This window comes from Argiope bruennichi, chromosome 2, assembly GCF_947563725.1.
Source record: "Argiope bruennichi chromosome 2, qqArgBrue1.1, whole genome shotgun sequence".
NCBI lineage: Eukaryota > Metazoa > Arthropoda > Arachnida > Araneae > Araneidae > Argiope > Argiope bruennichi.
The window spans coordinates 38154878-38169255 of record NC_079152.1 but is presented as its reverse complement, the minus strand read 5'-3'; the positions used below and the strand labels follow the sequence as shown (position 1 = coordinate 38169255).

At 27.2% G+C, this 14378-nt stretch overlaps 1 protein-coding gene across 1 annotated transcript in view; it reads left to right on the top strand.

The window, feature by feature from the left end:
* The first annotated feature begins 202 nt into the window (after nucleotides 1-202).
* The window catches only part of LOC129958721 (alkyldihydroxyacetonephosphate synthase, peroxisomal-like), a 41208-nt gene continuing 27032 nt past the window's right edge, over nucleotides 203-14378 (top strand). Inside the window, exons 1-8 of the mRNA XM_056071378.1 lie at nucleotides 203-402; nucleotides 1641-1730; nucleotides 3389-3479; nucleotides 6816-6836; nucleotides 7970-8090; nucleotides 8202-8276; nucleotides 8756-8827; nucleotides 11109-11188. Coding sequence (XP_055927353.1) covers nucleotides 302-402; nucleotides 1641-1730; nucleotides 3389-3479; nucleotides 6816-6836; nucleotides 7970-8090; nucleotides 8202-8276; nucleotides 8756-8827; nucleotides 11109-11188 — 651 coding nt within the window. The 5' untranslated portion in view covers nucleotides 203-301. The remainder of the gene's footprint in view (nucleotides 403-1640; nucleotides 1731-3388; nucleotides 3480-6815; nucleotides 6837-7969; nucleotides 8091-8201; nucleotides 8277-8755; nucleotides 8828-11108; nucleotides 11189-14378) is intronic.

Genomic DNA, 14378 nt, shown 5'->3' with positions numbered 1-14378 from the left:
TTCTTTAATACAAACCTTAGCCTTATAAAAATCCTCCAAAATCACGAATTTAAGGAAAAAGGAAGTGGAAAAAAATACCATTCTTCTTTTACATAATGCGTGATGTCACGATCCCATCCAGACTTCATTGGCTAAGCTCTAAAGAGGAAATGTAGCTCAAGCTTCATTTATTTTTCAGATGAATATGAAAAAAACTCGACCTCAGTTTCAAATAAACTATTCCTCTGAAGCATCTCATGTGATAAAGTAACTTTTTATTTCTAATAAATTACAACAGGGTATATATATCAAAAGAATTATCATGTCTGCCAGTAAGTATACGGTAGAAATCAAACCTGATTTTAAAAAGATGTATGAAACCGGTGAGGTAAAAAATGTAAAAAGTTTCCTTCCTAAACGTAGGTGAGTATAATCAATGGATTTGTGTAGACTGCATTAATGCATCATTTTCACTAATTTGAGAAGAGTTTTTAAAAACTGATAACACATAGAAATTAATATTTTTTAATAATTTTTAATGCGAGATATTATTATAATTATTAAGCAGTACTAACAGAATAGTATGAATTTATCATTTGAAATTTATTTACATTGATTTTATTATAGAATATGTGAGTGTATATTTATGTATAATTAAACAATTTTAGACTTGTATTTAAATGTAATTCAACTGCTAAGTCGAAAAAGAAATCTTTATTCAACTTTCAATGCAAAAATTATTTTTTTTTTCATTTTTCTCTATTTAATGATGCAATTTATATGCTACCCATTTTTTTCTTGATTCGCCTAACTAAAAAAATATAACAAGGACTAATAAAAATGAAAAAAAAAATTGAAGAAATAGGAAAATGTTTCACTATTTTTTTAAGTAATTGGACGATACAAATGCAAGAAAAATATGATTTATTTTGTCACCTCATAGGCACATCTACAAGTTAGTTCCCACAATAATAATTAACCTCTTTACGCGTAGATTCGTACAATTAGAATAAAGAGTAAAACTGTGTGCAGGCTAGCTAGCAGACAAAAAAATAATTAATAATAAATATCATTGTGTATAAAGTATGCAAATAATTTAAGAAAACATTATCTGAAACAACCAGTACTCAGGGAAAATCTTACAGCGAATCTCCATTATGAAGCTGGTAGATTAACAGTTGATTGCATATGAAATCAAGATTAATAATAAATAATAATGACAGATCATTTTAATTTATGCCATATCTAATGTCATTATTTTTAATATAAAGATAAATCCCTTCATGTATGGAATAAAAAGAAATAACAACATCTCATCAAAATTTAGCTACGGAAATCAAGAATTGACTTAGTGATAAATAAGGAAAAATAAGCCTATAAATTTTTTTTCAAAATATTTTAATGAAATATACCAGAAAAAGAAATTTCTACTGATATTTATAAATATCTGTTTAAAAAATGCAATCAAAGGTTTAGAACAACATGTTCATCAATAAAAGCAAAATGATAATAATAATGTTAATAATGCTCTCTTAATTGTGTAGCTTTCATATTAAATAAAATTTTACCATTCTATTTTAACTTACATACAATGTCAAGCGATATTACTTTTTTAGTTTGTTTTCATTTTCCATTCGTTAATTTTTGTATAACTACATCAGGCAAGAACTTTTGAAGTGGAACGGATGGGGATACAATGATTCCAAGTTCATTTTAAATGACAGAAAGCAGGTTACATTTTCTGGAAACAGGTAGGTATAAAATGACATAAAAGATATTAATTTTCATTAAACTTCGACCTCTTGCATAATATAATAACGTATATTATCCTAAGTTGTGTAATTTATCAATCAATCTCATTTTTTTTTCTATTCTTCAATGGTGGCATGATAATAAACTCTGGGTTTTCTTAACTTCTGGAATCGAATTTAACACAATTTTGTCGTACGCAATGTTCAATATTTGTTAAACAAAAGAGTTCCAAAGTTATTTTTACAATAATCTTAATCACTTTAATTTAATTAATAAGTTAATTACTTTAATAACTTATTTTATAATAAGTAATTATAAGCGACTTTCATTATGCAACAATATACAACTCATATTTCTTTTTTTGTTTTAAAAATGATGGTCATTTTTGGAAAATGCGGAAGCCATTGGGCATATCTTATTGTCTTGTTCATAAACATTAAACCAATGTGCAATGCAATGAAACTTTCGAATATATTATGGAAGGGAACCAACGGTCTGACCATCTATCAGAGCTAGACTTAAGAATCCAATCAAATCAGAGATCTACAGGACTTGAAGCCAAATATTTTCAATTTAATGTTGCTGAAACATATATGGTACGAAATGAAATACGTTTTCTAGATATCTTGATTTAAGATTCTTAGGATTGTGCTATAAAAGGTTCATATATTATTGTCATATATGAATTTTGAAACTATGAATTGTTTGAAAAAAAGTTTTAAATCTTCTACGTCAATTTTAAAGATATAAAATTCTAAATTTACAAAGAAAGACACATTTTGAAAATGCGATATACTTTCGAAAATTAAACTTAATTTAAATTACAGCTAAAAATTAAATCAAAATTAATAGAATCAACTAAAAATTAAATTAACTTTTATTTCGGAAATATGAGAGCGAAGTCTCGGTTATGTTCGTTACAAGAAAGACATTATAATTGATGTCTTCAGTCATTGGTGATGTCTTATTACTTTTGCTTGGCTTTTAAATACGCAGTAAATTGATTCCATTTAAACTATAAACGGTAAATGAAAAACGAAACTTAAAAAATAAACAAAAGGAAATAAATTTAGTTATTAAAAAATCTTTGATTTAAATGTTATATTACCTTAAATCTAAGGAAACAAATATAAACCAAATATTCATATTTTTAATGCAAGAAGCACTTTCAGAAATAATTATCAATGCTGTATGTTAATCTATCTCATTGAAAGCTCAATAATATAGCTTTACCTTGAACTAAAAAATAAACGCAATTAGTCATAGAGAGAAACCTTTTTAAAATGAAGTTATCTAATTTTTTATTATATTATCTCTATTATGTCTTCATCAGAGATAATGCGTTTAACTATATAACTTTAACTTTTATGGTAAATTTACAAAAAAAAAAAATGGCTCTGTGAAAATAATTTAATAAAGAATAATGAAATAAAAACATAACCAAACTGTTATAATAATAGTGGAATAACGAGACTGTTTTAATAATTATTAGGATACTTCTAATAATTGCTTTCTTTATAAAGATTGAGTTTCATATTTAATTACTTATTTGATTGAAAAAAACCACAAAAGTACCTTAAACTCTGGTCTTTTAATCTATACTCACATACAGACGATTTATTTCGTTAATATTTCTTGAATAATATTTATGTTTCAGATATCCCATTGGTAATAAAATTCTGCCAAACTTTGCTGCTTGGGTAAAATCTGAATTTCAAGTTGATATAACGACAAATCTGGATATACATGTGCGTATTTCTCTATTCTTTCCAAAAAAACAACACACACACACACACACACACACACACACACACACACACACACACACACACACACACACACACACACACACACACATATATATATATATATATATATATATATATATATATATATATATATATATATATATATATATATATATTAGATTATTGAATTAATTTATTTAAATAATCAGGAAACATCAAAATTTCACTTTTCATAAAAGAAGTTTCATGTACTTTATCATTAAAATTTATGTGTATGTTATTTTTATTAGCAATAATTGCTGCCTAACATAGCTGCACAAAATTAAGATTTTCCTTCAAATATGAATTATTAATTATGCGATAAAGTAATAAATTGATCTCGAAATATGATTCTCACTCTTACAAAATCATCTAAATCAGAACTTTCGCAAAATTTATTAGAAGCCCTAGTGATTGCTTACATTTAATTCTGCTCAGAACATTTGAATATTGTTATGGAAACCTGGAGAACCTTTGCAGGTGGTGGAATAATAAAACAGCTTCTACATTTAAAAAAAAAAAAAAAAAAAAAAAAAAAAACTTTTTGTGATCTTTCCTTCCGAAAACATTATATTCATGTGATAAATACCTTGAATTAAAGCTTTGAACCTAACCTTTTCTTTCTTTTGCGATCTCTGCATAAATTTCAATGTCTATTGGTCTGTAATACCAGAGATTCCTTTTGTAACCCACTTCATTTATAGCACAATAATACATCATCAAGTATTGAATAATCCTGGAGATGAGTTCATTTGAACTGTTAATTATAAGAAGCTTAACCTAATTTTTCATTCATCTATATACTAATTATCTATATACTAATTAGGTCATTTAATACTGTCATCTAATTAAGAAATCAAGTAAATTCTTATGTAAATGGGTAAATGCCGCAGATTCTTGATAGGGATTTAACTATGCGGAACAAAAATTGGCCACCACTATCCGTAATTAAGTGCAGGGAAAATATAAATCTTGTTATCCAATTGTTATAGAAAGCTGCGCTATTACATCACTAATACTATTGCAACAGCAGCTTTTGATACTTTATCCACAGAACTGTTTTCTAGCTGACTAACGTCCATTTAATTAGTGTATCGATCTATATATACGAGATAGTAAGTGCTACAATTTTATGGCGGTAATAGGCAAAAATATCAATATGTATTTCTCGAAACCTTTCTGTTGGCTTTTGATATTCTCCACACTTTGATTTAGTACGATAATAAATTCTCAAATTGATATGGAATGCAAAACTTTGTACAAATCGTGTATCCAAACTTGCAGATCGCAAGTTTCAGTTTCAATCTGCAATGTAGATGTCTTGTATTCAATTTAAATGTCTCAAATTCATCATCTTGTTCTCTTTCTTCGACATTTTGATCATAATTAATAATGGCAATTTCTTCGATTCTAGACAATGCATCCACTATAAGACAGTTTTCCTATAATATATTGAATATCAGTTGTAAATTACGCAATGTATTGAAGTTGCCTAATTTCTAAAAAGGTAAAGAAAAAGAACTATGGACGATATACACTGCGAATTTTCTTCTTTTTATAAAAGTTTGAAATATTTAAACTCTGCACCAGAAAAAGTTGAATCATGGGAGACAATCATAGGTGTTGAAAAGAGCATCACAGTCATCAGCGGTTGCCTTCTAATTTAAGCAATATTACCTGGTATAAATAAAACATGTCGACTTTAATAGCATTTTATATAATAATAATTCCGAAAAATTATTACGGACATCATTATATAAAAGTTAAATGGGCACAATTTCGCAAACCAAAATATTAAATACAAATGTTTATTTTTCAACATTTAGTGAAATTTTTTTTGAGATCTGTCGAATATAAAAAGAATCAGCTATTGTCAATCACAAAATTTTAAAAAAAATTCTATCAAAAATTTGCAAAGCGCATCTATAATTATTATAATATATTTAAAATATTTTTGAATTAATTATTTAAATTAAACTTATAAATTATAGATATATTCTAGTAGTATAGGAAAATAGTGTGCATTTCATAATTATTTTGTTCGTATTTTATTTAAAAGTTAATCAAAATTTTAGTGCATTTCGTCAATTATTATAAAATATGATAAATTAATGAATTTTGTCCTTTATATTCATATATTTTTCTTAATCATATTAATTTATCTGTTTAATTTTTCCATTACTTATGATTTCCATCAATTTTATAGATATTTCCAAGAAGAGTTTTCAACAATAATCTACACGGTTGCATTAAATTTATTACGCTTTTATTATTATTATCTTCCATGGTTTTAAGTTTGAAAAATGAGGAACCACTTTGTCTGTAGCAAAGTTGCCACGAACTTTTATTATCTTATAATATTTTACTTGGCTTTTTGGCAGCGTTAGTAAAATCGTCAAAAATAATACATACGATATATTAAAATATTATATTTGCTATTCTTTAATTTTTTTAGAGCCCTTTAATTCTATTGTCGCGTAGAACTATAGTATAGAACTCAATGACGCACACAAGAGGTAGAGCTAAACCAATTTATTAACTGAACTCTGAACACAGTAACTGACAAATCTTCTGCTTTTATACAAGCAGAGAAAGTTCCAGAATACTCTTCTGGAGACAGTAAGAAAAGTCCAGAACACTTGTCTGGTAAATTAAAGAAATGTCCAGTATCTTCTGGAACATGAAATAAGGGAAAACATAAAATCGAGGAATGAAGTATTTACATATACTATTAATCGCATTGTCTCTACCGGGATTCGAACGCAGGTCACTTGATCATGAGACCAGTGCCATGACCATTCGGTCATGCATAATCGACTGCCTTTCTTCAATGCGACACTATTAACATGCAGTAAACTTTCTTCTTCGACATAAGAAAAATATTTAACTGCATTTTAATTTTAGGATAACTGCGCATTTTATAAGAGGAATAAATACAAGATGATTCATAAAAATAATAGATGGTATGAACAATCGCAATTTTTATTCAGATGTGACGACATGAAACTATTAATTATGTTTCAGTTAATTATGTTATTCAGGAAAGTAATAAGAAAACGATTTTTATATCTATAGTAATCTGATTGTTATTAAAATCTTACTGTCTGATTGTTATTAAAATCTTATATATATATATATATATATATATATATATATATATATATATATATATATATGTTTAAAAACTTGAGATGGTCAAAAAATACTGAAATCTGTTTAATATTTATTATTATTGTTTTTGTTTTTTACCCAAAATTATTATTTCCTTCCTAATATGGTCTTTTATTCATCTTTCAGAAAGATATGTTTGGTTTTATAGTAAGTAGCAATCCTTTTTTTTTAAAAAATATGACTGGATATATAAAAATATGCCCAAATAAGACTGGAAACAGAAATGTAGTTACTATTATGAAGATTACTTTTGTAGTACACCTCGAAACTTATTGTCAAGGAATTTGATTTGACACATATTAAATGTTCACTCTAAGCAATATAAAAATGTATTGGAAGATATGGTCTGCAATATAAAAAAACAACCACTATGAATATGACTATAAAACCTTAAGACGTAGTTAAAGAAGAGTTGAAGAAAATATTAGACCATTTGCTATTCTTATCACTATTATGTTTTCCATTGCTTAGGAAACAATGTAATGCATAATTTCATGTTTTGAAAGCTTACATGCATAGTTTATAAACAAATTATCTTGAAGGATAAGTTTTGATGAAGTCATGGAAAAACGCTTATCCTGTTTTTGTAAATCTGAATATTAATGGTTTACACTTAGTCATAAATGATTATAGAAGGCTGACCAGAGCTGAATCAATTTTGACATTCCTTTCACAATTTTGTTCATTTCTTTTACTTAAATGACACTCATTATACTGTACCTTATAGTTTGGTATTGGAAGAAAAGGATCCACAGTTTTCATATTCTTCTTACGAACTGGATAAATAGCCGTATCTCCCAGACGATTGATTTCCTAAAACCTATCAACATCTCACTATGGCTGCGAAGCAGATAAAATACAACTGACTCTCTCTATTTCAGGCGCTTGCAAAATTTGAAACGATTTAATTAAATTAGCATTAATTTAAAAATGACTCTTAAATACTTTCTTGGGAAATAGTATTAGTCTTTACCAAAATAAAACTAGATTAATTTTTACTTTGTCTTCTAAAATATTTTCTTAAACTGCAATTGCGTTTATTTTACACTAATTAATCGTATTTTTTAAATATATGCGAAAATTTCATTTAAGATATTTCAATAGATTCTGAACAGATTCAAATGGCGTTTGCTATATATTTCAATTATATTACTCTTTTAATAAATACATAAATATTTTCCCAATATCTCTTTGTATTCATCGAGTGTAATAAATTATTATTTTCTTACATTTGTTTACAGAAAAGAAAAGTATAATTAATAAATTTTTGATCTTTAAAGGAAGGAATTAAATCTGAAGATCTACCAAAACCAGTAATAAATGAAATGTTCTTCCAAAAAATTAAAGAACAACGAATTGATTATTCTTTTGAGCCTCAAGATCGACTTTTTCGTTCACATGGTAAATTTATCCCCCCCCTCTCTCTCTCTATATATATATATTTATATATATAATTCATTTTTTTAAAATTATCTACTTTTCAAATTTTCTAAAATCTCTCACATTTTTCAGGTCATACTCTAAAAGAAATATTTGATCTGCGAATCGGAAACTTGAAAAGGATTCCAGATATTGTAATATGGCCTTGTAAGTGCAAAACTTATCGTAAATTATTACCTTTGTGGTGAAATAATTATTGATGCACTGTCTTCTAAAATACATCAATTTTTACAAAAACCTTACAAAACCTTTTTACAAAAACCTTACTTATTTTTACAAAAAGTTCTACAGATAAGCATGAAACACGAGTTATTCCATTAATACGATCTGAATAATAATTAATAATGAAATTTCTCGAATTGCCTAAATATATTCTACATTGAAGTGATTTTTACCTTCTGCAGACGCGAATAACCTTTTGTTTAAGAAATGATGAATTTTTAATTGTATTAATAATAATACAATTAAAAATTATTCAACTATTTTTTTAAAATTATTGATTGGTAATTTAATTAACGTTAGGAACAAAATGTTGATCAGGTAGCTGTTATTTAACTTTGTTATTTCATATAATTTTCTAATGTATGTTCATATATTCTAATGTATGTTTTATTTCATTTCTAAAGCATGTCATGATGAAGTTGTAACTGTGGTTCAAGCTGCTGTTGACTATGATGTTGTAATCATTCCATTTGGGGGTGAGTATTTTGTTAGCTGTTCTAAATAATTTCTTCCTTGGATCCTGCGTAATACAAAATACATGAAATAGCTAAAAATAAATAAAAGTATTGATAATGGCATTTAGAGATAAAATGCATTAAAAAATTGTATTACTAAAATATTTGTTGGAAAGGGTGTAGAAATTTTAAAAAAATTACGTTTTACGCAAAAATTACGTTAAAATTACGCAAACCGGTGCTAATGAGATTATATGAAACAATGCCATTTTCACAATTAATTACTTTCCAAGGTCTGAAGACATTTTTATACACAATTTTTCTTTAAAACCAACTTCCAACTAAGAATTAAGGGAGATAAAAATTCAATTTGATTGTTAAATTGTTTCTAAAATTAAATACTATTTTCATATTCTCCAAGTGGTCTAATTTAAAGGAGTGCGATATGCTATAAAATAAATTAATATTAGAAGATTATACATGAAAAATAAATAAGCATTCGAAAATTTTTCACCAAATCTGTAAGACTACATGGCATTTTAAAAGTCAAAATAATTTTACAAGTGAGAAATGTATCTCAAACTAACGACATTAATGAGTTATTGGTTAGGCTAATCTCGAATGACATAGTCCATTTATTACACGTGAAAATTCATAAAAACACCATGTTGGAGCATGCATCCGCTTGAAATATATTTCATAACCATATACTCTGTATATTCTGACATATGCTCTAATGCAATCCTCCCAGAATAAAATAATTGAAATGACCCATCTGGTTTTCTGGCCATTTATTGGCCGCCATGGCCTAATTGTAAGATTCAAAACTCCAATCCTGAACACGATTTTCTTAATATGTCTTGTATGCGAACATGGCAGTAGCTAAATTTAGCAGTGTGAACCAAACATCCTGCCATGGGGGTAGTGGAGAAATTTGGAATGCCAGTTGAATGTCATCAACGTCAGTGGGCCGGTTCAAAATTAGATAGATCAAAACGGCCACCGTATTGTTTCCTGGTTGGATACTCAAATAAACCATTCCTCATCAAAATTATTTATTCAAATAATATATATTACTTTAAACCTTTCTAGGGCCTGGGAAGTATGCTTCCCACCAAATTTATCAATCTCTGTATGAAATTATGTAGGTTGGCATAAGTTCTGACAATTTTTTTAGTAAGTCAGAAACTTAGATGCTTCAGTTCTTTATCTCAGACAAAATGATGTGTCTAGATTTGTTAATCAATTACTAATTAACCTAATTAATTAATTAATCAAATTAAATCCATCTAATAAGCCAAATTAATCCCTTTTCTTATTCTAATTTCAAGCCAAAAAATATTTTTAAAAAGGACCCTTTAAAGGGTTAATATCTATTACTGTATATTGTTCAATTCATTTTATATCACACAATATTTTCTAGCATGCAACGATAACTTTGCTTCCAATAGGTTTCTCGGAGGTTCTGTTTTATATTCATATGGCTGATCATCACTTTAAATATCTTTTAAACTCTTAAATTTGCATTCTGTTTATAGTATTTAGTAATCTTATTCTAATATTATTAATATCAAACTTTGTAATGTTATCATAGCGAGAGAAAGATGAATTTAAATAAAATAATCGTAATCATTTTTTTCAGCAAAAAGAAAAAAGTATTATTATACTCACGTTGCAATTAGATCAAAATAAGGTTTTCACGGCAAAAAAAAAAAGAATCCATATAAGGCAAAAACTTATCAATAAATCTCTTCATGAAACTTTTAAAATATAATTTTCAAATTTTGAGTTTAACATAAATATATATTATTTAATTCCTTTTTCAGTTATTGCTAATTAGAAATGATTATTATATTTTTCAATCGAACGATATGTATGGGAAATTAAATTATTTTTTAATTATTTTTTTATTTTAAGTCATTTGTTTCTTTTAGAATTCGCCTTAATATTTTAAGGCTTCATTTCTTTCCAATTGGTTTTGAAAAACTAAGGTTAAAAAAAAGAAAAAGAAAAATATGCTTGATTATAAAATATTTACTTTCTCGTATATTTTTCTTCAGCTTATTTTTTCAAAATAATTTATGGCTTATAATTTAAACTGCTGCATTTTTTAGTCAAAAAGAACTATTTCTATCTATATATCAATTATATTGAAGACTAAGAATGATCAACAGAATAATTTGTAGCTTATTAATACTCTGATTTACAAAGCACCTGCTGGATATTATTTATTTAAGCTGGATTATTTCAGAAGTTTTTGTAAATTAAATTCAAAGAATCAATTATTCTTTGTTTATTGAAGGTGGAACTAATGTCTCTTGTGCTGTTGTATGCCCAGAAGACGAGTGTAGGATGATCGTTTCACTTGATACTTCTCAAATGGTAAGAGGATGACATAAAATGTAAAAAAAATGTTGAGGATGAACTTTCAATACCATCGTGCAGCAGTACACGCTCCATGCATAAACTATGAATCATTTTTATGCCAAATGATTTATAAAATCATAGAATGTAACTCATGTTTTATATGATCAATGTGTTTAAAAATATCACCTTTAAAATTTTTGAGTGCAAATTTTATAGGAAGTCACATCCATTATCAGAACATAATCAGTGAGATAATCTATGCGATCATAAATATATTGATAACTAGCCACCTTTGGCGACCAGCTGGTTCGCCAATCTTAATGCACGTTAAAATTTTAATAATTAAATATTTTATGGAACTCCCATTTTAATTGCTTCTTCATTAAAATATTTTAAAACTTCAAATTTTAATAGTCATATAATTCACTCATATTATTATAAAGGCCTTCAGCCATAACGTAATATGTATCTCTCTAATTTTCTGTTAGCTCCCGTAGAATTTATGCTTTAAATTAAATTGGAAATGATTAAACTGCAATAAATATAAGAATTTTTTTTTTACTGAAACAAAGCATTTTTTTTAAAAAAATATGAGTACTAAAAACAGAGTCGCTGAGTATTTAAACCTTATGGCCACTAAAGAATATTTTTCTTAATTTATATAATATCTCAAGAAGTTTTCAACAAAATTTTCTCAGATTCATCATAAACAGATAATTTAATTAACAATGTTTAGTTTCAAATGCATCAAACACTAAAAAAATAAACAGAATCCTTTGAAATAATCTGTCGGAAACATATTAAACCATCAAAACCAAATCCGCATCCGTTGAAAATATTTGTCAACAATAAGAAAACAATGCGCATGCGTGAATTTTCAACGCCAATTATGCTAAAGCAAATGCGCGAATTTTCTACTCCAGTTTGGGTAACGCTATGCAGATGAGAAATTTTTAATTTCCTTTATTTTGTTTTATTTTAATTCGAAAGTACTTCAGAATGAATCTGAAAGATCGATTCATTAACAATGTTTAATTTTAAATGCATCAAACATTAAGAAAATAAATAGAATCGTTTCAAATAATCAGCCGAAAAGTCTTAAGCCTAGCTTCATGACTGTTGGGGGAAAAAAACTGAAGCCGTACTCATTTGGCGATGGGAAAAAATGAAAAGATTTTTTTGGCGGGAAAGTTAGTTTTTAATTAATAATTAAAATTCTAATTAAAAACTCAAAAAAGGGCTATCCTATCTTTTAAGTTAGATCAAACTGCACACGGTGTGCAAATTTGATTAAAATCGGTTAAGTAGTTTAGGAGTCCATCGCGGACAAACAACGTGACACGTAATTTATATATATTAAGATGGTATTCATGTAAAGACTTATATCAAGTAAGAAATTTTTACTTTCCCTTATACAGGGTGTTCATTAATTATTGTCGGGGTTTCCGTACCTCATAACTTTCGAATAAAAAATATTACGCAAAAACCGATTACGTATTCGTAAATTACAACTCAAAGAATTTAATTAATGATTAAAGTGTAAGGCTTGCACAGTTTGCACTTTGTAGGTATTCAGCTGAAGGTGATTATGTATTCATAAATTACAACTCAAAAATTTTATTAATGATATTAAAAATATTAATGAATTTGCACATGGCTGCCCTTCGTGGCTCGTAACACATCGAGAAGAAATTCGATTTCCCTCCAAGTGTTCCATTGTGGGTTAACATTTTGGATCCCAGTAACAATTCTGCGCTTCAGTTCCTCAAGAGAGGGCACAGGGGTCTTGTACACAATGTTCTTGACAAACACCTATAGAAAGAAGTCCAGCGGTGTTATATCTTGTTATCTCGGAGGCCATGGGATTGGTCAATCTCTACACATTGTTGCCACGTAAAATTCTTTAAGTTGTAATTTGCGAATACATTATCGCCTTCAGCTGAATGCCTACAAAGTGCAAATTGTGCAAGCTTTACACTTTAATACCATTCATAAAAAGCTTTGAGTTGTAATTTACGAATACGTAATCGGTTTTTGCGAAACATTTTTTATTCGAAAGTTATGAGGTACGGAAACCCAGACAATAATTAATGAACACCCTATACAAAGATTGTAATCTTCAAAAAATTTTGAATTCGATATTTTGATGAATACCCACGTTTCAGATCACCTTGAGTTCAAAAAATTCCTTTTGTTATTACGGCTGTATGGTAATACGATTATTCAAAACAATTTTGAGTATGACGGATGAAATCTGGCATATGGAATTCTAACGCAATTTGTAGATTTCATTCAAATTTTGAACTGAATCCATCTACAGTAAATACGTCTTCATGGCTGTTCGAGTACAAGGAAACTCAATAACTACAAAAATCTGAGAGTTAAGAAAATAAAATGTGATGCAAAGATTTTGAGCATCTTAAATATAAATAATATACTTTTTGCTAAGGAAAGGAATCCGTTTAGATTAAAGCGTTAATTCCAGAGTTTTAAATATTTTGTACAAATAAAAAAAATATTTCGTGTGCGTATCATATATATATTGTTTTAAGCACATTACAGTATAAAAAGTAGTGTTAAACAATTGTAAAGCAGGTTCGAAAAAAACAGTAGCTAGGGTAATGCATCTATAAGATTTGAGTGATTCACTAAAACAGTGTGTGTTCCAACTTTTTAGAAACCTTAATCTGAAATTAACCTTAATCTTATTTGATTTGTTCAGCTGTATCCATATATTTCTCCGACATAACATTTTTCTTTGATGACGTTGTACTCGCTTGGAAGAAGCTGTGTAAATAAATTAAGCAATAGAATATCAAACAAAGAACACAGTAATGAGTGAATATAGTCTCACAATATACCAAGAAAACTGACATTTAATAAGCCATGAAAATATAGATGTATTACTCAGCAATAAAACAGTTATTTGAATGCAAATATATTTATTACCTGCAGGTCATGCTTCAATTAGCTGGACAAGAAACTTAAATCATACTATTTGGGAAAATAATTATAATAATAAATAAATTAAATAAAAATTTCATAAATTAAAATTCCATCTTTTAGCTATCAGGAAAATAGTTGTTCCTTCAAAGATTTTTTTTTAAAATCAGAGTTACCTATGATAAAAATGATACAATTTTATTCTTGTGTTAGTTTATAAATACATTTGACTTTTTTAAATGAAATTTGTAACATTTTATTA